Source organism: Naumovozyma dairenensis, chromosome 8 (genome assembly GCF_000227115.2).
Source record: "Naumovozyma dairenensis CBS 421 chromosome 8, complete genome".
NCBI classification, from domain to species: Eukaryota; Fungi; Ascomycota; class Saccharomycetes; order Saccharomycetales; family Saccharomycetaceae; genus Naumovozyma; species Naumovozyma dairenensis.
Window position 1 is genome coordinate 979298 of NC_016486.1, and position 24144 is coordinate 1003441.

A 24144-nucleotide genomic window follows, 5' to 3' on the forward strand; every position below is an offset into this window, starting at 1 on the left:
AAGCTTCAAAATTACAGTCATCCATCTTCACATTATTTGCCGAACTAATTATGACAAATAAGGAAGAAATTTCCAATGAAATTCCACAACTTTTGTAAGGTTTATAATGCAGCTGAGAAGACAATATGTAACCACTGTACTACTTGGGAGGACAAAATGACGTACTCAAATAATCCTTCTGAAAAACTGAAAAAAAACAATTAAACAACCCCCAAACTTATTGAAGGGATTACCATCCATCAAATTTTGTTTGTTCCTGGTCAAGAGTCAGAGAAATGGGGAAGAAAAGCTGCTCAATATTAAGTTTTACTACTAATCAAGTTGTAGAACGTGACGTTTTTGAAGAACGCTCCATCTGGTTCGCAGACGCTATGAACTCATACGGTGCAATTGACAAGTCTACTTTCAAAAATGGCTTTGGTTTACATGTTCCAGAACTGGAATCGCAAAAGCCTGAGCTCGAAGTAATCAGGGTTAGAAACAAGATCAAAACTTCTCTCAAAGATAACTTAGCAAAACTTCCTAACATATTCGAGGAAACCGAAATAATTATAGACTCTACGGAGTCGCATATAGGAATAGTAATTTTAGGGGAAGTTCAGATAATAAAAAATGCTGGATCTCCTTTTCTTAGTAAGGAAGGAGAACTGCTTCTAATAGCGGTCCTAAGGACTTACTGCAAGTACTAAGAAATAGAGATCAATGGAAATGAGTTAAATAAAAATGTACAGTATATAATCTATACAAAAATATTATAAAATCTTGTTTACCACTACTATTATTTCATTTATTTCATTTTTTCCAATTCTTGCCCCAATTCATGACCAGAATGTACCAACCCTATTTTCAACCCATAGAATTTGATTTCTATCCTACCTTTTTCTTAAAAATTTCGCCCCCGATTCTTGCTTTTTCATTCCATTAATCCTAATCCATCCCAGGCCTGGCTGGACAGACAGACAGACAAGGCACTTTCCTTCCTCTTCTCTTCTCTTCTCTTCTCTTCTTTGAGCCAAGCAAGTGCAAGGAAGTCGTGTTACCGGAGGGAGCGCTTGGCACACAGATACTTTTTAGCCTCACTTACGAGCATTGATTGATTGACTCAACTGAAGCTGAACCGTTGGGACTGAAACTGAAACTGAAACTGAAACTGACCTATTCACATCTTCAACTATTCGTGTGCTTACTTGATCGATCATATCGTTGCTCATCTAGAACACATATACGTACACTCTTACGACTTATCAAGAACGAACACTCTTAACAGTTCACATCCCACTACGCTCTCCTCTCCTCTCCTCTCCTCTCCTCTCCAAAAGACAGCAAATAAAGTCACTCGCTAATTATAGATATTTCATTGCAATAACCACTGGGAAGTTGATTTTTTTTTTTGTTAAGTACCAATCTAAGAACACTATCGCATATTATATTACATGATGCCTCACTCTATACCACAAGATATAATTAATTGGACTATACTGAATGAAATAATATCCATGGATGATGATGACCCAGATTTCTCTAAACAATTAATCATTCAATATATTGATCAAGCTGAAACTGTATTTAATCAAATAGAAGAACATTTACAATCAACAAAGGATTTAACTCAGTTAGATAGTTTGGGGCACTTCTTAAAGGGTTCATCTGCTGCACTAGGTTTACAAAGAATTGCTTGGGTTTGTGAAAGAATTCAAAACTTGGGAAGAAAATTGGAAGATAATTTCCCTAATCAAAAGGATTTATTAAAAGGTTTACCTAAAGATACTATTATACCAGAGTGTGATGATAACCAAGACATAACACTACCAAACGATGATGAACTTGTTGATAAGAATAACGATAAGGATAATAAATTATATATCCTTTTAATAACAAAAGCGTTAAGACAAGCAAGATTGGAATTTAAATTGGCAATAAATGATTTGTCCAAATATTATAAAACTGATCTATTCGCTAGTACGACAAGTTCATGATCAGTTTCCCTTAAAACAAAAAATAACCAATTTCATATCTACATTTATCATATCTTTTTATTCACTTACTATTAAGTATATTTCTTATTTTTTCTAAAAATCTAAGAATAAAAATAAAAATAAAAATAAAAATAAAAATTTAATCATTAAGAAAACATTAAATAAAACATTTGTTCATTGAAACAGAAAAATAATCTATCTACCCTATCTTACCTCACTTTATCCCCCTGAGCGCTAATGAGTCAAATCGAAAATATCACCTAATGTATCGATATAATATTTTGGTCTTGGATATGCTTCATTAATCTCAAGAGCTCTTTCTTCTGTCTCAATACCACTCAAGACTAATAATGTACCACCTAATTTACCTTCAACACCAAATTTCATATCTGTATTTAATCTATCTCCAACCATACAACATTTTGAACGTTCTAAATTCTTGGCAGATATAATAGTATTTAACATATTAGCATTTGGTTTACCACAATAACTTGGTCTTCTACCTGATGAAGTAGCAATAGATTCTACCATAGATCCAGCTCCTGGTAAAATCATACCCTTTTGTGGGAACGTAGAATCTACATTAGTACCAACAAAATGAACAGATTCTGTCTTTCTTAAATATTGTAATGTAATCGCTAACCGATGATAATTAACTTTAGTATCTAAACCAGCAATAACACATTTAACATCGTCATCAAGTCCATTTTGCAAAAATGGTGAGGTAGTAGCATCAAATGGTTCATCTAATCTCGTGTCAATCCCACCTAGAGATTCAAATCCCATTGTGGCTAATTCTTCACCAATACCTGCTTCACCAAATATCCAAATTTTATCCTTACCAGGTTGTAATTTTAAAAAATCACGAACATAAACTGCAGATGCATAACCTGATGTGAAAATTTGATCCTCTGTAACATTAATACCAAATGAGGCAAATTTCTTCGTATACGTTAAACGTGATTTTGTAGAATTATTAGTAACAAAAATTAATTTTTTACCTAATTCAGTTAAATAATTTAAAATTTCTTTAGTTCTTGGTAAAAGATGTGTACCTAACCATAATACACCATCACAATCAAATAAAAATGTATCATATTGATTTAAGAACCATTCAGCTTGCTCCTTAGAGGTGATCTTGATTGGTTCAGTGGTACTTGATGTCATCTTGTTATCGTATGTTGTTATTACAAGATTGTATTGATTGACGTGCAAAAAAAAAAAGATAAAAAGTTGATTCAATTTCAATCACTTGTCAGCACAATTATACAATTATAATTCAGTTTTTTATACTCTTCGTCTCACAACCGCACTACACTCTTCAATTAATAATAGTAGTCATGAATAGTTGTTTCGAGCAATTTTCCAGATAATTTTCCACAATCGGAGTTAAAAAAAAAAAAGTGACAGCTGCCAGAGAACGGAGATAAAAACAAACAAAGAAACGACGGAGATTAAAAGAAGAAGAACACAAAAATGCAAAAGTGACAGAAAAACAGAAAACCAAACAACAATGTTTGGACAATTGTTCCATAAATGTTAAAGACTAATTCATGTTGGATACAAAGAATATTTTTAAACAAAACTGCTAACTGAATCTATTGATTAAAAAAAGAGAGAAAGGACACAAAAAGTTAAGCGGAAAAAAATCATTGGGAATCAACTAAATGTTGAATACATCTTCCAAATTATCAGTATTAAAAAAATCAGATCCCCAATCATTTGAATGTTTTATCCAAGCCTCACTTTCAGCACTTCTAGGCCAACTTGGTACACCCCAGATTCTTGTTTTTAGACCCATTTTATGACAAGTACTAATCAAATTAGTTGCACACTGTTCATCGAAAACCCCACTTCCAGAACAACTGTAATTTATTTGAGAGAGTGAAGAGGAAGCAGTTATCGACGTAGTACTATCAACAATCGAATTACCTAAATCATGAATTAAAGCATCGAGGAAAACATATCGTTTATCGTCATTATAATAACCCTTTCTAATTGTTTCAGCGTTTCCCTCTTGAATATGATCCTGACCCTGATCCTGACCATATGGACCATTGTCCAATACGGTTAGATTTCTTGGATAATTTCCTGTCAAGATTGCAGTGATCGGATTCCACGTAATTGCCTTTTTCTCAAAGTCATAATATGATACATAACCTGCTTTAATCAAATCCTCCAAATATTTTTTCATAAGTAAATTATACGTCAAAACGTTATCATCTGATTTGAAATCAATATAAAAATATAGCGTAGTTTCAGGAGAATTGAAAAATAATCCATGTTTAATTTCTTTATCGTTCCCACAATTTACTTGATTTAACATTTTTAACAATGGTCCAGTATAAAGTGAATATAAATTCTGATTACATGAGTCCAAAAATGCTTCATTATGAGCAACTCCTAATGTATAATTTCTCCCCCAAATTGACTTTGAATCTTGACGTAATGTTTGATTTGTCTCCATATTCCAAACATCAGCTTCAACGCTTGTAGCTCCATACATTAATGCTTCAAATAGAGGTAATTTCCTCCAATAATCATTATGAGAATGGACTGGGATAGGATTAACATCTTTGGTCAATCTTGCTACTATTGATTTTGTATTTGGTAAACAACCATACATATCGTCATACTTATTGGAGTTAATTACCTTTTTTTCGAATAAATCATATAACAATGATACTTTAATAGGCTCTTTAAGAACTCGCCTTGGCATTTGTGAATCTTTCTCAAGCAGATCCAACGTAGCCTTTTCAAAATAGCTGAAGAATTCTGATCCTGAAATTCCAATATTTTTATCAATATTATTATAAAACTTTCTTTGACCCCTTAGTTGGAAGCTAAAAGTTGGGATATAGAATAAAAGGTCATCACATATGAAATTACCAAATATCATCCATACCAATGTTGGGAGTAAGAGCATAAAGAATATATCTCCCACAGTGATATTATTTCTAACATTTGAGACTTTCAGCCTTCTTTTGGTTGGATCACTCATGGAGCTGAGGTTTTGTGTAGGCATTATTTTACTAATTGTAGTTAGACACTTCTCTTATAATTTGGACTCTCTAATTATACAATATAAGTGAACAACCTTCAAGTTGTATGTCTTACACTTTCGTTTTAATCTGATATTAAGAACGAGTTAGTTTTCCTACGTGCGATGCTACTTTACAAAGGAAATGAGATCCATACTCTTCTATTATTATTATTATTATTATTATCTAGGTACGAATAACAAAACACCTCATAATAATAGTAGAGAACAATAATCTATGACCTATTAGATATCCGATAGAACTACGTAGTGATACATAACGATATCATATAATATTGGTAGTTTCCAAATTCAGTAAACTTAGAGAAAAAGATGTTAAAAGAAAGTTTTTTTGGTGGAGTTCCCAGAAAATTTTAGCCAAATTAAATTACGAGCTTAGGATATCTTTAAAATATTTTCTTTTGTGTCTATCAACTTGTTAGGCTTAGGTAGCACTAATATATCTATATCATTACATATTTCCGAGAAGACTATATGCAATAATGCTGTACGTAAGAACAGCAAAGTTCTTTCCGTAGTAATTGCTAAAAGTTCATTAAACAATACATTCTTTATTCCATTCACGAAGTGAATAATTATTGTAATAAACAACTATCAGCAAGAATATAAGCGACCATTAAACTTGAAAGCTCACTAACCATCAATAGTGTTTTAGTTATAAATACTACGGATGGATCTCTTCGAACCTTTTTTGCTTCACTGCGCTGATAACAATTGCCTTTCGGAGTCCTCGAGGGAAACACATTTTATCGATAAGGAACGATACCTGATAAAATATTCACTTGATAACAATTGGACATCATATTATTCCTTCTGCAAATAATTTTTAAATATTTCATATATAAAAGTGGCTTACAAAAGATATCCAAGATTCTCTCTTTTGTGGAGGCATCCCATGTTCATCGCTAACTTCCAATTATCACTTCATTTCGTTTACTCCGTAGACTGAAGGATAGATATAATAAACATACACTTACATCGAAATATAATCCTTCCTATAATGGTGAGTCCAGAAACTCAATTCAGCAAATTTATTGTCTATTATGGAACATTCATAGATACTCCGGTCCTGGGAGAATACAGAATTAGAGAAAATACTGTTATTGGTGTAACATTATCTGCCTCTGAATCTGGCACAATCAAATTTATTAAAGAAGATTGTTCAGATCCGCTAGCAGCTGCTTTATCTTATGACCCATCATTGATTGAACAAGAGATTATTATCATTGAATTTTCTGATAATAAATATGCTAACAAACATCAAATGTCAAACTTTTTCTTCCCTGGGTTTATAGATACCCATATCCATGCATCACAATATCCTAATTCTGGAATATTTGGGAATTCAACATTATTAGATTGGTTGGAAATATATACTTTCCCTTTAGAAGCATCATTAGAAAACTTAACCATCGCTGAAGAAGTATATAATAAGATTGTTCAAAGAACTTTAAGTCATGGTACCACCACAGCATCATATTTTGCAACTATAGACCTAGAAGCAACAAAATTATTAAGTAAAATATGTTCGAAGAAAAATCAAAGAGCTCTCATTGGGAAAGTATGTATGGATAGAAACTCACCTCCTTATTATATTGAATCAACAGAACAATCCATTGAATCAAGTATAGAATTGATAGACTATTTGGAAAACAATTTGAAAAATCCTCAAGTTTTACCAGTTTTGAGTCCAAGGTTCGCACCAAGTTGTTCTAATGAGTTGATGTTACAATTAACAAATATTTCTAAAGCTTATAATAACTTACATATTCAGACACATCTTTCTGAAAATAAAAGAGAGATTAAATGGGTTTCATCTTTATTCCCCAATTGTGAAAATTATACTGATGTCTATGACAAATACCATTTACTAACAAATAAGACGATTTTGGCACATTGCGTCCATTTATCACCCAAAGAGGCATCATTAATCAAACAAAGAAATTCAGGAATATCTCATTGTCCAATCTCAAATTCATCATTAACTTCTGGTGAATGTAACGTTAAATGGTTATTAAACCAGAATATAAAAGTAAGTTTAGGCACTGATGTTTCTGCAGGTTATTCTTGTAGTATTTTGAATAGTGCTCGTCATGCACATTTAGTTTCAAAACATTTAGCCATGCATTCATCAAAAACAACTGACACTTCTTATGATAACACAGAAAGTGTCGAAGATGTAGAATTGTCTGTTCCAGAATGCTTATATCTAGCTACGATGGGAGGTGCAAGAGTATTAGATATGGAAGATAAACTAGGAAGTTTTGAAATTGGTAAACAATTTGATGGTCAATTGATAGATTTAGAGACAGAATCCTCTAACGTTGATATCTTTACTTGGCAATATCCTAAACCAGGTAATTCAAGATCAGAAAGAAACGAAGTACTTCAAAATCAACATCCAAGAAAGTTATTATCCACATCAACTTTTGACGATCTAATAGCCAAATGGTTTTTTACTGGTGATGATAGAAATACTGTGGCAGTTTGGGTCGGAGGAAAATTATCACATACAACTATAAAATGATATCTCCACCCAAAAAAACGAGGCATGGTGTAAATTTTTGGTAGAGTAGATGAATGCATTTTTTAAAAGTAATTTTATAAAAACAATAGATATGGCGTTTATATTTGATGTTGTGTGTAATATATTGATTGGTTTTGGGAAATGAATAAAGTGCAATTTCATTTATTTTTTTTCAACATTTTGAAAAATGGAAAATTCCAAACTTTTTTATTTTTTGTCTTTTTGAGTTTATTGTAAAAACATAATAAACAACATCAAAAATAAACGAAAATCGATAAATATGTTCTTGCTGTTGAATTACCCATATGCAATAAAACCAATAAAGTATCTAAAAAATATGTATGAGAATTGTCTTAAATAAACTTTTGAAAGTATATACGAGATATTGTATGATACCGCATTTATGACACAAGATTGTCATACTAAAACTGCTCCAATCACTCAAATTTGTGACTGGGTGAAACTTATAGTTGATCTAGCATATGGTTTAGTCTTATACTAGCCTAAACAAAATGCTATATGGTTTTCAACTCTAATTACCTTTAGAAAAGATTTAACAACGTTATTATACACGATTTTATCGCAAACAATCTACCAACTCAATCTTTTTGTTAATTGAATTTTGGTAATAAAGCAAAAAAATTGTGTAACTTCATAGTCTGGTTTAATTCCAATAAGACATTATTTCTCTCTGGAATTTCAAAATAAATCTATTGAAGGAAAATAGAGTGTGCACAGCTGACAAAAGTAGGGGTGGCTCCACAGTTGAGGGGACGCCACACTCCGATTTTCTGTTCTGTGTTTCCTCGAAGGAACGTTACGTAATCCGAGCCATTCCCGAAAAAAACGTCAAAAACGTCAAAAAATGGAAAACTTGAAAAATATGAAAAATAAAACTATCTTGACAGATATTTTTTATTCCATTGTGGACACATTACACCTTGAACTGCTATGCAAGACATTAATACCACACTATTTTTTGTTTTAGTAATCTGTATACTGTTGTCACGATATACTTAAGAATCTATTTAAGTCATTCAATCTTTTAATTTTTTGACTACAATTGAACCATTGACCTACATCTCACTTCAATTATCTCTTTAACCATCAAACCGAGCAAATAGTAATTATGAGTAAAAACGTCATCTTTGAAAAAAACACAATTATAACAATCTTTGGAGCATCAGGTGACTTAGCCAAAAAGAAAACATTTCCTGCTTTATTTGGGTTATTTAGAGAAGGATATCTAGATAAATCAACCAAAATCATAGGTTATGCACGTTCTCAATTGACGATAGACGACTTAAAGACAAGAATCAAACAGTATCTCAAGAAACCTAATGGTACGCAGGATGATGAAAAGGAAGAGGAATTCTTTAAAATGCTCTCTTACGTTTCAGGCCCGTATGATACTGATGAAGGCTTCGATACCTTGAATGCCTTAGTGCAGACCTTTGAAAGTGATGCAAAGGTAGAAATTCCACATCGTCTGTTCTATTTAGCATTACCTCCTAACGTGTTTTTGGATGTTGCTCAACAAATCAAAAAATGTGTCTACTCAGAAGAAGGCATTACACGTATTATAGTCGAAAAACCATTTGGTCATGATTTAGAATCATCCCGAAATTTACAAAACTCATTAAGTCCCTTATTTAAAGAGGAGGAATTGTTTAGAATTGATCATTATTTAGGTAAAGAATTGGTGAAAAATATAATCCAAATGAGATTCAGTAATACGTTGCTAAATGCTTCATGGAATAAAGAAAATTTACAAAGTATACAAATTTCATTCAAGGAAGCATTTGGTACTGAAGGTCGTGGCGGATATTTCGATTCCATTGGTATAATTAGAGACGTTATGCAAAATCATCTTTTACAAATCTTGACATTATTAACCATGGATACTCCAAGGTCATTCGATTCAGAAGCAGTTCGTGATGAAAAAGTGAAAATATTAAAAGCTATTAAGCCGCTCAATCGCAATGATATTGTTATTGGTCAATATGGTCAATCAGAAGATGGAACAAACTCGGCGTATCTTGATGATCCAACTGTTCAAGCTAATTCTAAATGCGTCACTTATGCTGCCATCGCTTTCAACATAGATAATGAAGAATGGCGAGACGTCCCAATAATCATGAGAGCTGGTAAATCATTAAACGATAGTAAAGTGGAGATTAGGTTACAATATAAATCAGTCGAGAATGGTGTATTCAAAGATATCCCAAATAATGAACTTGTTATTAGAGTTCAACCAAACCCTTCAGTTTACATGAAATTCAACGCAAAAACACCGGGTTTATCTAATGCTACCCAAATAACAGATTTAAATTTAACTTACTCAAGCAGATACCAAAATTTCTGGATTCCCGAAGCCTACGAAGCGTTAATTAGAGATGCTTTATTAGGAGATCATTCGAATTTTGTTAGAGACGACGAATTAGATGTCAGCTGGAAATTATTCACCCCGTTATTGCATTATCTAGAGGGTCCTGATGCCCCACAACCTGAAATATATCCATATGGGTCTAGAGGTCCAAAAAGCCTAAGAGAGTATTTGGTAAGACATAAATGTTTTGATCAATTGGACCATCCTTACACTTGGCCAATCACTCGTCCAGAGTAAGTTCGTAACGCAGAGTACTCTATATAACATCAAATCTCTTTTGGAAGAGAAAATTACAGAGCCATATAATAGCATAAAGATAGAAAAGTAAGCATTTTTTTTTTGTAAAATTACAATAATAATATTATTACATTACATAAAGATATGATAATAAAAATAGACATATATATTTTTATCAAGAATATCAATCCGTTGAGAGTCCATGAGTTTAATCGGAAAGATAAAAGAGAAGAGTAACAATAACCCCTAAATAATCATTTTTCGGTTGCACTTTGAATAACCAATGATGTTGAATTCTTGACTCGAACAGCTTGTGCCACAGTAAAGTCTGAGAGATTCAATAATTTCTTTTTAATTTTTCCTTGAATAAAGTTCTCGATCGAAATAAAATCATCAATACCTGCCGATTGAATCTCACGTAAAAGGTCGATTAAGATTTTTGGAACCGTCGAAAGTTCTTCATTATGAATGACTAGAAAATCAATAACTTCGATTGCCAGAAAATGGCTGGCACCTTCATTCTGTGCAAAATTATCAATATTTGTATCAAGCGGTTTCTTCATTTCAATGTCTACTGAGTTCTCTGTAGGATCATATAAAACATTAGGTGCAATAACTGTAGAAAGATTATGAATATCCATTTTGGAACCCATCTCGTTCTCAATATGAGAAAATGACGATGTCCAATATAAGAATGACAACAATACTTCTGTAGTGTTCCTATTATATATTGGCAACATTGAATATATCAAAAAGAAGGAACGGCGTTTATCAGACTCTGATTCACATTTTGCGGCATTGATCCATAACTGATATAACCTTCTGGTTAGTAATGGATCAGGCAACTCCCTAAGAAATTTTTTCAACAATGCTGATAATAACATAACATTTTCCTTTGATAAATCAGGAATAGTATTAATATTGGAATCAAAAGCATTAGATATCTCCCTTAATTTACGGATATTCCCATTTTTTCTAAAGATACCTTCCACTGACATATCCATATTGCGAAGAGTAGATAACAACTCATCAACAATAATGGGTATTCGAACTTTAGTTGGTCCAATACCAAGATCAGATTCGACACCCCATTTTTCAGCTAATACCTCTAATGGAGTACCGAAAACTTTTTCGACATTCGGAACAGCAGCTTTATTTTGTTCCTTACTCAACATAACTTTCATTTTTGACCAAAATTTGCTGGGTTGTGGTTCTTTTGTATGTTTTAAATTGGTTGGAAAGAAATCATTCAATGATGTTTGTTCTCGAATAATACGTGGACTGTCATTCTTTAACAATGCTAAACTGATCATTTGAAGAAGAGCTAGTTCGTTATCCATTAACTCTGAATAGTAAATACCACTTTTTTGTAAAGTTGGATTCAACATTTCCTCTTCATCATTATCTTTTAACTTTTTAAAGTGAGCAAATGCGTTTGGTCTTAACTCTCTGGCTTGTTCAGCTGCAACAATTCTAGAAATATCATCCAATGTCAATGTCTTAGTATTGTCAAACATCTTGTCAGAGAAGTTGTTATCAACGTTTTTCGAACTTGAACTTGGTGTTTCGACAGTAATTTTCAAACTTTTTTGGTCTTGCAAATTTAATTTATCAACATCAATTTCTGAAGTTTCCATAATGCGAGATCTTCTGGCTTCTTGTTTGTTGCGAGAGACTTTAACGCTCTCTCTTCTTGATTTTAATCTTTTAATATCATTTAAAGTTCTTACATAGGTTTGTTGCATTAATACATCATCTTCAAAGTCTCCCATATTTTTCCTACTTATTTTGCTTTTCATTTGGATCTCCATGACAGCCTTAGATCTAATTAATGCGATTTTTAAAAGGAATATTAATTGACTTAATTTTGTAACAAATTTAAAGCCAGGGACTGATCCTGGATCATCAATTGAACAATCAGAACAAAGAGTACGATTTAGTTCCTTATTATATGTTGTATCAGTAACGTCAGTTACGTTGATTAATTTATGACATGATGAACATTTGAAACATTGAAGATGCCACCTATAATCATGGAATTGGATACATTCCTTTTGAATATATCTGTTACAAGACTTACAACAATCGGTAGTGTTAATTGAAAGACGTATATTCGAAAATGGTTGTCTTTCAAACAATTCATTTTTTTCCACTTCTCGTAAAAATTTAAGCAATACGTTAGCAGAATGATTTTTTTTGTCACTTTCCAATGCTGCATTTAATGCATGGCGGGTGATAAGCTTTAAGAAATGAGCTAAGCCTGTAATTACAGACATGAATGATGATAATGTAACTTTTTCTGTCTTAGATTCTGTTCCTAACTTCCTCAGTAATTGTAAATAAATCATAATTTTAGTAGTTAAGTTTCTTGGATATTTAGAAGATTTGGATTTATTTGAATGATCTGCATTATCAGTTTCTTCCTCCTCAATATTGTCGCCCTCATTTATGTCGATATTTTTTGCTGCTGTCGTTTCAATTTTGGGATTCCAGATTTCGAACATATCTAAAGCTTTGAATAAACACTCAATTTTTAAAACGAATAAAGCGGTGGAATCTATACCTTTCAATTGATTATGGCTTGTAAGATATTGGAACATATCAGAGATACATGATGCAGTTTCTTCTTCGAATCGATATAATGTAGTCCATGTTTTAGTTAATATGAAATTGAAAGCTTGCATTTGTTTTTCCAATTCAATTGGGGTTGGTTTGGTATCTAAAAGTTGAAAATTATTAGCATCGATAGGTGGAGTAAAATTTGTCTTTGGTAATCCAGGCAAACCTAATGTTTCAGCTGATAAATCTACATGCCAATATTTATGAATACCGTAACATTCTGGATGCCAACAATAAATGTCGTTCCCCCTTGGGAATTCTATATATTGATCTGATATCGGATAATGACAACCATTACAACGCTTAGAAAAATATTTTAAGAAATGATATTTACAATATAATTGATCATTGAACATAAAACATTTCTTGACACCACATGGTGTTTTACAAATGATACATGAAAAATGTTCTTCGTCATATCTTTCGCCGAATGCAGTGAAATAAAGGCCTCTTAATGGGTTATCACAAACATGACATAACAAATTATTTCTTTTAAAGTAATGGTATTGACATAATAGTATTTTTTCATTTGAATCAGAAGTTTCATCTTTATAAGGAAAATATTTTGGTTTTAAAAGTGTCGAACAATCATGGCACGTGAAACAGTGTTCATGGTAATAATGACCTAAAGCTTTTAATACGGAGTTTGATTTATTATTATTATTTTTGTTGCTGTTGTTGTTGTTGTTGTTATTATTATTATTAGATGGGAATATAGGTTTCTTACAACGATGACAAATTTTCCTAATATCTACTGAACCTGAACTTTGGGTATTAATCAATTGAGTTTGCTGTGAGTTTCTTCTTTTTTCTTGTAATGATGTATTTTTAGCGTGTGGCATATTTTACGTTGTCTTTTTTTTATCTTGTTTCAGATTTTTAGGAATGGAAAGAATTAATGTAAATGTGTAAGAAATTGCTTCTAGTTTATCGTAAAGGAGTGGACAATATTGGAAAATAAATAAATAAATAAATAAGTAAATGAATGGAATGGATATATGCTATATCTTTGAGTTTTTGTTAAAGGAATGGACGAATAAAACGAAGTTTGCTGTTTTGATAATAGTTTTAAAACAATAGAGGGACGAGATTGAGGCCACCCTCTAGTTAGGTATATCGTGTATGTTAAATAGAGTTTGTGTTTTTTGAATATAATGGACAGGTATTTCAACGAAAATAAATAATAGCAACTACAATTATATGTTCTTTAAAGTAGAGGATAGTGATAAGTGTACAGATCAAATACATGTTTGTTAAATCAATTTGCTATTGCCTGTTTAACTTTCTTTTATTTCATTTTCAAAGACAATCTGTATTTTTCTACCCGCAAATCCTTACGCGGGTGATTTACAGGCGGTCAGGCCGGGTAACAGTTATTAAAACGACAGTGACATTTTTCTCAATATTTATACAACAAAAAAAAAGGCCTCATAAATCAAATTACACCTTGTAGAGTCGACGTGTGGTTCCGAAAATGAGTCTTCAATGTGTTTCAGAACCATAACCCAGGTAACTTATTTCATACTAAACAGTGAAGTTATATAAGGATCAACAAATTAATTATTTTTTGATATTGAACTTGTCACAACTTCCCCCTGAGTATTTTGGTTCCTGATCATCTTGCAGAAAAAAGTGACATGCGTCCAATACTTCTATATTTTTTTTAAATGCTGTAGAGTTACATTCATCTATAAAAGACCTCCTGAATGCTTAAGAAGAGGTTTCGTTGGAATGTAAAAATTGACGAACTTCATCTGAAGATCTTGTACTAATGCAAAATTTTGTTCTTCTACCCCGAGCTTTGTCTAATTCCCAGGTGAGAAGCAACAGTTGCCGATTGCCTTGCCTTTCTAAGTGAGAGAAGAGAGTCTCGTCAAGAGATGGCCACTCGCCCTCGTTTCTCATTACGATGAACCCATCCAACAATCCTTCAATATTATAAATCGTGAATCAAGAATTAAGAATTGTCAAGAACGCGGGAGATTCGAATTAATGCTACGATGTTGTTGTAAAAATGTTATCTCAGATGAGTATCTCGAACCAACGTTTTGTTCTTTGACTTTAGGTGAACCGAGCTGTGAGCTGAGCTGTGTTATGCATTGGTGAGATACAGTATTAACCATTCATACCGGCTTTTTAGCCGTACTATAGTATACCTGCTCCACTGAGATAACTCTGTAGGGAGAAATGTGTCTTAGGGGAGCTTCTCGGATTTTAAAGCCGTTTCGCTGCACATTCCATTCCTTTCTTTTCGGAAACTGTCGTTAAGTGTTGACCGGAACAAATCGGGGGGGGAGGGGAACGTTCCGACCCAATCTCAGTTTTCTCCTACAGTCACGTGCACCGGGATGTCTGCCATTGCTGTCGTTCCGGCACGTTTCTTTTCCAGTTTGAGATTCCGACAAGACTGCCAACTCCCACAGTTTTCCCTCCCGCTGGGACTTCCTGCTGCTCCGTCGCGTCAGTCACTTCACTTCACTTCACTTCACTTCAACTTGCCCTGGGCAAAACCAGAAAGACATGGATGGGTCACGAATTGACCGCGGCTCTGTAAAGTTGGTTACTACTTTGATCTGATCTGATCTTTCAATCTCTTTCTTTATCTTGAAAATGGGGCGTGATACCTGCAGGTCGAGTGAGTGTCACCTTAAATCTCGAAGAAGTCAACATGCACGTTTACGTGTATATATATATATATATATATAAATTGCTATCATCTTATGCTCTTTCCTTTATTCTTCACATTTAAATGTGATGTTCCTCATACTTAATGTAATATCTATCACACCAACCCACAACAATGACCAAAGTTCTACCTGTAGCTCAATTAACCGCTGAAGCTTATCCAAAAGTTAAGAGAAATCCATCCTTCAAAGTTCCAACAAAGGATGATGTACAATATTTCCGTTCATTCTTAGATTTCGACGAAATCTTAGAATCTTCCAACTCTGAAGAATTAGCTTCATTCAATCAAGATTGGATGAAAAAATATAGAGGTCAATCTAATCTAGTACTTTTACCAAAATCCACAGATAAAATAGCCAAAATTATGAAATACTGTAATGATAATAAATTAGCTGTCGTCCCACAAGGTGGTAACACTGATTTAGTCGGTGCATCTGTACCTGTATTCGATGAAATTATCCTATCATTGAAAAACATGAACAAAATTAGAGACTTTGACCCTGTCAGCGGGACTTTCAAATGTGACGCCGGTGTCGTCATGCGTGATGCTCATCAATTCTTACGTGAAAATAATCATATCTTCCCATTAGATTTACCATCAAGAAATAATTGTCAAGTCGGGGGTGTCGTTTCTACTAACGCTGGTGGGTTGAATTTCGTCAGATATGGATCCCTCCATGGTACAGTCTTAGGGTTGGAAGTCGTCTTACCAAATGGGGAAATTATCAGTAACATTAACGCCTTAAGAAAGGATAACACTGGTTATGATTTAAAACAATTATTCATCGGTGCTGAAGGTACCATCGGTGTCATCACTGGTGTCTCCATTCAAGCTGCTGCCAGACCAAAGGCATTAAACGCTGTATTGATTGGTATCGATAGTTTTGAAACTGTTCAAAAATTATTCATTAAGGCTAAAAATGAATTGTCTGAAGTTTTATCCGCTTTTGAATTCATGGATCGCGGTTCCATTGAATGTACCATCGAATATATGGGTAAACCTTTCCCATTAGTCAATAGTCATGGATTTTATGTATTGATCGAAACTTCTGGTTCTAACAAGAGACATGATGACGAAAAATTAGAAGCATTCTTATCAAGTGCCTTGGAAACTAAATTGATCGCAGAGGGTAAAATGGCCAAAGATTTGGATGAATATAATTTGTTCTGGACTTGGAGAAAATCGGTTCCAACTGCTTGTAACTCCTACGGTGGTATGTATAAATATGATATGTCCCTACAATTGAAAGATTTGTACTCTGTCTCTGAAGCGGTCACTAAAAGATTAAATGACGCTAGTATGATTGGGGATGCTCCAAAACCTGTTGTCAAATCTGTTGGTTATGGTCATGTTGGTGATGGTAATATTCATTTAAATATTGCAGTAAGACATTTCACCAAAGAATTAGAAGATTTATTAGAACCATTTGTCTACGAATATATAGCATTAAAGAAAGGTTCTATTAGTGCAGAACATGGCGTTGGTTTCCATAAGAAGGGACATCTACATTATTCAAGAAGTGAGATTGAATTAAGATTTATGAAAGATATTAAAAACCATTATGATCCAAATGGTATTTTAAACCCATACAAATATGTTTGAGGAAAATGACAACAATGGGACACATCTTCCATCTACTATATTTTTCCAACACTATTTAACGCTATTCTCAACTGTTCACATTCATATTTGTAATGTTAGATCAATGTTTTCATAGACTAAGATAAAAATCCTAAATAACGATAAAACTGTCAAATTATAGATAATTTATAGCATAAACTATAATAATTTATTTACCATAAAATTGTGTATATCATGGAATATATCACCATGCTGATAGCTAATCTTCGAGTAAAAATATGCTTGTAGTTCGAGGTTAATAAATGGGTTATAAATTGAGAGTTTAATAATCCATATATCTAATAATAATGACTCACTATCACCGCAGAATATGATAACAAAGACATGTCGCTTCCCGCTCCAAACGAAGAAAGATTTTTTGGATAGGATATTCGTTAGGTGATCACAAATACCGTCCAGTGGCTATGTACTTTACTTTTTTTTTTTCCTAGACATCTCACTCAATATCCAAAGGTCCTTTTCTTCCTTGAAAAAACCAGTTGGACAGAAACGACATAACTTGCATGATAAGACAGCAGTATATATCCTGTTAATATCACAGCTATTAAGAATTCCCGTCTGGCTATTAATATATGTAAATGTTCTGAAGATGTACGTTTATCAAGAATTCTTGGCTACGGAAAAAAAGGAAGATCCAGAACTCCGTTGAGGAGTTTCTAAGAGTTGACATATTTCCGCCCAAAAATAGCTCGAATTTTCATTAAATAGATAGACCTACGCAGCTTTTCCTAAGGAAAATGCGCGGAGAATCTGCTACTGCTATTAACAACAACAATAGCCAAAAAAACCATATTGGGGTTATTTTCGTTCGATATTGATAAAGTAAGTAACGCCTTCTAGTTTAAACGTCTCGAAACAATTACTTCATGTTATCCAGATAAATCAAGTATTGAAGCTATCATTTAGTATACCATTGCTATGAACCTGTTAACACCTTATAGTCTTACAGCTTTGTTAGCCGTAGCATCACTAGCCGATATGCTGCAGGTGCAAGAGGAAAAAGACTCTAATTCATCCGTTTCAATTCTAGAAAAACGAACATTTCCATATTTTGCATATTTTATGACATCAATCCGGTCGGTAATCGCTTACTTCAATGTACCGGAGCCAATTACAGTAAAGTTAGTTTGGTGGGAAGCTTTAGTTGCTGGCGACGGCAGTTTAATTGATATGGTTACATATATTGAGAATGCATGTAGGTCATGCATGCTTAATCATAAATATGCCCCTGTTGGTTCTTGCAAAGATGATACAACAGCTACCGTCAAGAGTATTTTGCAGAATTCATTGATAGGATTCATAGGATGGTACTTACCAAAATTAATCGCTTTCATTCCTAATTTAAATCGCTCAGACAAGAAATATCCTAACCCACTTGTTTCGTTTCTGGAAAAAGGTGCATTTATGTTGTACACCTATGCATTAGCAGGTATTAAGAAACTATTCGGATATTTCACTAGACCTTTGCCAATTTGGGTAAAAACCGGGTGGTGGGCGGCTTTCGTTATTGCAGATGGCATTATATTTGGTAGGGCTACCCAAATAGAGAACGCATATAATTCATGCGGCGTCAAATATAAAGATCTGCCTGGTGGATCTTGTCAGGATGATATATTAATTGTAGTACACGGTATTGTGGAAATATTTGTCTTAGCGGTCATGGTAAGAAACTTACCAAAGTTAATTGACTTAATTCGCAAAAAGTACCGTACCAGTCATGGTGCTGCAAAATGAAAATTTAGGTGCTTAGAAATATATGACGAATAACAAAAAGGTAGTACTGTAGTTTTTTTCGCCTAGCCATCGATGCGTTTTTATGTCTTCAACAAGTTTTCATTTTTTTATCGTACTACTAAGCACTTTTCGATCAAGTCATCGTCCCCATTTTTGAATTTATCATTGTATCAAGTCTACTTTTAATTAAATTATATCTTGATGCTATTTTAATTGAAGAACTAGTACTATCGGCACTTTTGGCAGTGGAAAAGCTTTATGAAGCAAGATGGAGGGCAATTCGTTTTTTGGCGATAGTCTGCTACGCTGCTATTAAATAAGCTCCTCGCATGTAATATAATAGCAGTTTGCTCAAAATAAACGGCAGCATGCCATTTTGCCAACATTAGCTCCTTCGAATATGTCAGTAGCATTGAAAGGTCAGTATATTGTTACTAAAAAGCTATTAAACTTTCCAGCAGGTAAGAATTTTCCAAAGGGATTGATTAGAAGGCCGGTCTGATAACACTATCTTAACCGCGAATCATTATCTGAGACAGGGATTCAGAAGTAATAGGTGAAGCTGAGCAAATCTGTTATGGTCCGGTCATAGCTTTCTCTTCCGGCAATACAGCTGTAAGATATTCCCTGTTTCTATCAGCTACAGCTTAGCTTCTTGTTGAGATAAAAAGAAAAGACCAGAAATGTGTGATACACTGTCAAAACAAAAGGAAAAGAGTGAAAAGTAGATATTTTTCGTATTATAACACCAAGATCACTTTGCTGTGATCTACACACTCCTCGTAGTATGATATTCGGAAGATAAATAATCAAAGAAAGTTTTACAGAGAGTTAAAGAATTTATTACAATCTGCTACAGTTCTTGTTATCTGTAACTTGGGAAAAAAACAAGTCTTTTATTAACAAAGTTCATCAAAGATTTTATTTAAATCAACCAAAATGAATTTTTTATCTTTATTTTTATTTTTTATTATTAAATCATTAAAATATTAATATTACTTTTGTATACAATAATATACTATATATTAGATAGAAAAAGGGGTGACGGATGTATTATCGATCTCGAGCACATAAATTGCGTTAGCGATAGTGTATTTACCGTGTTGCCCCAATGAGTTCCATAAATTTTAATAGTTTTTTGCAACAGAAAACACTTTTTATTTTCAAACAATGGGAAGAAATGAGTGTATGATGTTTTTCATAATAATGTCTAAGCAATTATAGCATTTCCTTCCACCATAGAAGGAATTTTGAAAGAGGGAGGCCCGAACTAAGGGAAGGAAGATAATGGACCATAAAATCCATCAATAGACTGTTGTTACGAAAGTTTCTGATAGTTACAACATAAATTTGGATACACGTCTATATAAGTTAAGTAAATACTCATTTAGTAGCTTTGGAAGCGAAACTAATCCACCCCAGTTGAGAACCGGCATTCCATACAGACGAAGTCACCCCGGAAGATCCCAATAAAGTCATGGCCCGCTGGAAACATGCACGTTCTTCCTGTGAGCCAGACCAGCATTTGCTTGGGTGAGCACCTATTTCTTTAATAATGGCTTGTGGACATGCTTGATATGTTTTATATGCGGAATAACCTGTCAAATCTAAGGAAATGGTTAACATGTTCACCCAGAGATTTGAGCCCATGGGAAAGTTGGTGTGGATAATTTCCAAAGTAGAATTATAGGTGCTAGTAGGAGTAAAAAACCAATTGAATAACGCATCTATGTACCCTTTTAAGCTTCTCTCTTTTGATGGTTATACCAATGCCACAAAATTGACGCCGATTGACGAGGGGGGGGGGGGGTAACATAGAAAACAGCACCAGTAAAGTTTGCGTTTACCTCTCGATGCTTTCCTCTTAACGAGTATATATACAAGACACACCAAAACAACCTTTCTATTTTTATGAGGGATATATAGGAAAGGAATATTGCAGCCAGCAAAAAAACCGCCCGAGTAGTTACGGTGTGGGAAACCGCCGGAGTTCGTATAGTACGTCGAGATAAAAATTACCATAATGCCAACGTAATTTTAGGGATTCATGGAACTCCTTGGGAACTCCCACCGCTGGCCTGTTAACAGGTAAATGTAATGCTGCGATACTACCACATGTGGTAGCATCTTTTTTAGATCTGATACCGTGCATATAAGTATAAGGTCATTTACTGTCCGGTGTTCTATTAATTATGAAAGATTAGAAATGGTCAATGCAGTTTTTATGATTCTATTTCACTCTAAATGTTAACTAGTTGTTAAAATGAGGTTAATTTAGTTATTATACAAACCACACCTAAGGTGAAGAATCTAAGGATGGAATAGTATTAGCCGAACACTAGTTATATCCTCGTGAATACAACGAGATCGTATTAATGCGTATTGCCCTCATATCTGACGTACCAAGGTTGACGATATTTTCAAGAATACTAATGTTAGATAACTTTGCAACCGAAGCTACATCAGAGAACATTCCCAATCACAGAACCTTTGGGTTTTCGTCTTGGTGTCCTCTCTGCTTGGTATATAAAATAACGGAGCGTAACCGAATTACCAATAGAAAAGTCAAGTACATCTAACATCGTCATAATGTTAGCATTACTACACTGTATCCAAGCCTGTTTGTTATAAGTCTTTCAATACGGGTTATCCATGGTTCGGCCAACCATCGGAGCGACTCGGTTGTTCGGTATTATTTTCTACGGACATAGCAAGCTTTACATTCATGTAGGTTTAATCTGGTTGAATTACTTACTTTATAAATATAATATAAACTAAGTTAGATATTAAGAGACGTTCTCTCTATTAAAGACATACTTTCTTAATATTATTCTTTTCCTATACAGTGGAAATATTTTTCACTTGGAAACGCCTTTTCTGTTACCCGTCGTAACCATGAACTCAGGCTGTCATTGATTCGAAACTCATCAAATACTCAAGCACGTTATTCATAACAATGCTAGTAGATATACCATAATGATCACCAGCAATAACTCAACCGCTTTCTCCGCAGTTTTTTCTACATATTAAATTCAGCAGCTACTATTCTACGGATAACTTTTCTGTTCAATTTGAAAATTCGGCAATGAAAATGGTGTACAATTTAACTGCCTCCATATTCGGTGAAATGTTGGCCCTTCTGGCGGGATTTTATTAGATATTGCATTCATTAATATGAGAAACTAGTCTACTATACTAAATAGCTACTGTAAAATATCAAATAAAGTTGCAATTTTTAGTGACATTATTGAAAATTTGTTTCAAAGTTCGTTTAATATTACATTAATTTACATGCTATCTTCAGAAAACATTAATGAGATGTCTTGCGAAATTTATTTTTTGCGATAGATTTATTGCAAGTTTAAGTTATTGGCTCGAAGTATATCGACGGGGGGCCATTTGATGAGAGACCAGAATGTAATATTTGACGTAGTAAGCTTTACATTAGTAGTAGATTCTACAAATCAATTACTCTTGAAGATTTAAAGAATCTTTATTCATTTTATTTTGTACATAAACTGAACAGACTTTAGTTTATTTTCTCTTTGCATTAGATTTTATATCTTTTGTTATAAATCAAATGATTATGACTTCAGTACTAGTACATTCTCTTTTCCATGTAAAATGTTTGTCAATGCTTCCAAAAACTATTCAAAAAAGACATCAGTAACCCTATTATCCATCATTTATTAACGCAATATATCTACCTTAACAATATTCAACACTGAAACACTAATTGTGTTTTAATTACAAAGTATAAAAAAGTACAGTATTCGTTTCGGGCTAGGATATTTAAAGGAAATAATACTAGAACCCCCATATCAGGAAATTATATATCACAGGCATCATCAGGGCATTGAGCGCCATCCTTACTATCGTTACAATAATTATCGATGCCACCGAAGGTATTGAAGTAAAGTTCACCATGCATAACATTTTCTTTACCAATGTCATCATATCCTTCACCTTGACCAGGATGCGGGTTATCTGTGACCGCCCAGCAGTACTTCCATGCAGGCATATTGTTGAACTCTGTATACAGATTCTTATCATACTCTTCTTCTTCTAAAGGACGATCTTCCATGGCAATTTTGGCTAAATCAGAGTTACCATTATCCCAACCATAAGAAACCCATTTCGCATCAAAATTATTGTAACGCTTAGTGTGATTATAAGTTTTCGTATATCTCAAAGTGGATTCTAAACTTCCTGGAGCACTATCTGCAACTATATCATTAACCATCGTTTGAAGATCACCATCTAAGTGTATCCCAACATGGTTCCCCATTGGTGTCGACCATTGCAAAACATGCATAGCATCTCCATCAGATCCATCACGTTTCAGTAATAAATGATTTGTAGTGTTTGGAGTAACAACCCAAATTGCATCTAGGGTATAATTGGAACGTTCTAACGCTGTTGCTATTGTACTTTGATTTTCATGAGAAATCTTGGTGTAAATAAACCCCTGATATTCCACCGAGCTGACATCACGTTTTGTATTTGCACTTGTCCAACCATTGCCTGGTCTACCAGCGGCAGTAGCGAACACTGCACCAATAGCTCCTAGTACCAAGGTTGTACCAGCAGTCACCCAACAAGCTGGGTTAGCAGGAGCAACACAAACGTTTATCGCCCAGCCACCCATCAGACCAGCCGCAGATATTAAGAACCCGGAAACAGCAGCATTAGCAATCCAGTTCCAATGACCCCTTGGAGAAAGTCGATTATCGTTCAAAGCAACCGCACTCGAAGTTACTGGAATGGTACTTAAAGAGTTTTCATTGTTCACTGTCAAAAAATGCTTAATACATAGAAAAGTGAACACGAATAAAAAAATGATCAAAAATTTTACACCTAGTTTTAGACACTTTCTTCTTCTGTCGTTAGCTTCGTTCTTCATTGTTCTTCAAATGAGTGATTTTTTTTCACCACAATAATTAGAATTAAGTCACTTACTTTCAGCTAAAAAAGAAAAAAAATAATGTTATAAATTAGCAGTTTATATACCATTAGGAAATCATTGAATATTATATTACTTCATTTACGTTACTGAACAGGAGTGTATATTCGACGAAGAAACTGTAATATCTTATCTGATGAACCATTCTAGTAGAATCAGGGCTGCCCACCTCTCTCATTTCTGAGCTCAACTATGGGCAGGTCACCGGGTACGTACGTAGAACTTCTCGAGGAACACATGCGAATATTTCAAGATCTGCGTACCTGCCACTACTAATGTTCAGTAATGCTCAGGCGATTTTCCATCATCAA

General features: G+C 33.7%; 9 protein-coding genes across 9 annotated transcripts; 5 read left to right on the plus strand and 4 right to left on the minus strand.

The window, feature by feature from the left end:
- Positions 1-1433: 1433 nt before the first annotated feature.
- On the plus strand, positions 1434-1976 carry YPD1 (Ypd1p; the record flags this gene model as incomplete). The annotated part of the gene is made up of 1 exon (XM_003671765.1): positions 1434-1976. The coding sequence occupies one exon, from the start codon at positions 1434-1436 to the stop codon at positions 1974-1976; it is 543 nt and encodes a 180-aa protein (XP_003671813.1).
- Positions 1977-2210: 234 nt separating this feature from the next.
- Positions 2211-3143, minus strand: PHO13 (4-nitrophenylphosphatase; the record flags this gene model as incomplete). Its single annotated transcript, XM_003671766.1, has 1 exon — positions 2211-3143. One exon carries the CDS (start codon positions 3141-3143, stop codon positions 2211-2213), a length of 933 nt encoding a protein of 310 aa, XP_003671814.1.
- A 496-nt stretch (positions 3144-3639) lies between these two features.
- Positions 3640-5001, minus strand: AIM6 (Aim6p; the record flags this gene model as incomplete). The annotated part of the gene is made up of 1 exon (XM_003671767.1): positions 3640-5001. The coding sequence occupies one exon, from the start codon at positions 4999-5001 to the stop codon at positions 3640-3642; it is 1362 nt and encodes a 453-aa protein (XP_003671815.1).
- Positions 5002-6037: 1036 nt separating this feature from the next.
- On the plus strand, positions 6038-7564 carry GUD1 (guanine deaminase; the record flags this gene model as incomplete). The annotated part of the gene is made up of 1 exon (XM_003671768.1): positions 6038-7564. One exon carries the CDS (start codon positions 6038-6040, stop codon positions 7562-7564), a length of 1527 nt encoding a protein of 508 aa, XP_003671816.1.
- A 1129-nt stretch (positions 7565-8693) lies between these two features.
- On the plus strand, positions 8694-10190 carry NDAI0H04010 (uncharacterized protein; the record flags this gene model as incomplete). The annotated part of the gene is made up of 1 exon (XM_003671769.1): positions 8694-10190. One exon carries the CDS (start codon positions 8694-8696, stop codon positions 10188-10190), a length of 1497 nt encoding a protein of 498 aa, XP_003671817.1.
- Positions 10191-10444: 254 nt separating this feature from the next.
- Positions 10445-13651, minus strand: LRG1 (GTPase-activating protein LRG1; the record flags this gene model as incomplete). Its single annotated transcript, XM_003671770.1, has 1 exon — positions 10445-13651. The coding sequence occupies one exon, from the start codon at positions 13649-13651 to the stop codon at positions 10445-10447; it is 3207 nt and encodes a 1068-aa protein (XP_003671818.1).
- A 1958-nt stretch (positions 13652-15609) lies between these two features.
- On the plus strand, positions 15610-17097 carry DLD3 (D-lactate dehydrogenase; the record flags this gene model as incomplete). Its single annotated transcript, XM_003671771.1, has 1 exon — positions 15610-17097. The coding sequence occupies one exon, from the start codon at positions 15610-15612 to the stop codon at positions 17095-17097; it is 1488 nt and encodes a 495-aa protein (XP_003671819.1).
- A 957-nt stretch (positions 17098-18054) lies between these two features.
- Positions 18055-18870, plus strand: NDAI0H04040 (uncharacterized protein; the record flags this gene model as incomplete). Its single annotated transcript, XM_003671772.1, has 1 exon — positions 18055-18870. The coding sequence occupies one exon, from the start codon at positions 18055-18057 to the stop codon at positions 18868-18870; it is 816 nt and encodes a 271-aa protein (XP_003671820.1).
- Positions 18871-22699: 3829 nt separating this feature from the next.
- NDAI0H04050 (DUF5341 domain-containing protein) lies at positions 22700-23773 on the minus strand (the record flags this gene model as incomplete). The annotated part of the gene is made up of 1 exon (XM_003671773.1): positions 22700-23773. One exon carries the CDS (start codon positions 23771-23773, stop codon positions 22700-22702), a length of 1074 nt encoding a protein of 357 aa, XP_003671821.1.
- Between the last annotated feature and the right edge of the window lie 371 nt (positions 23774-24144).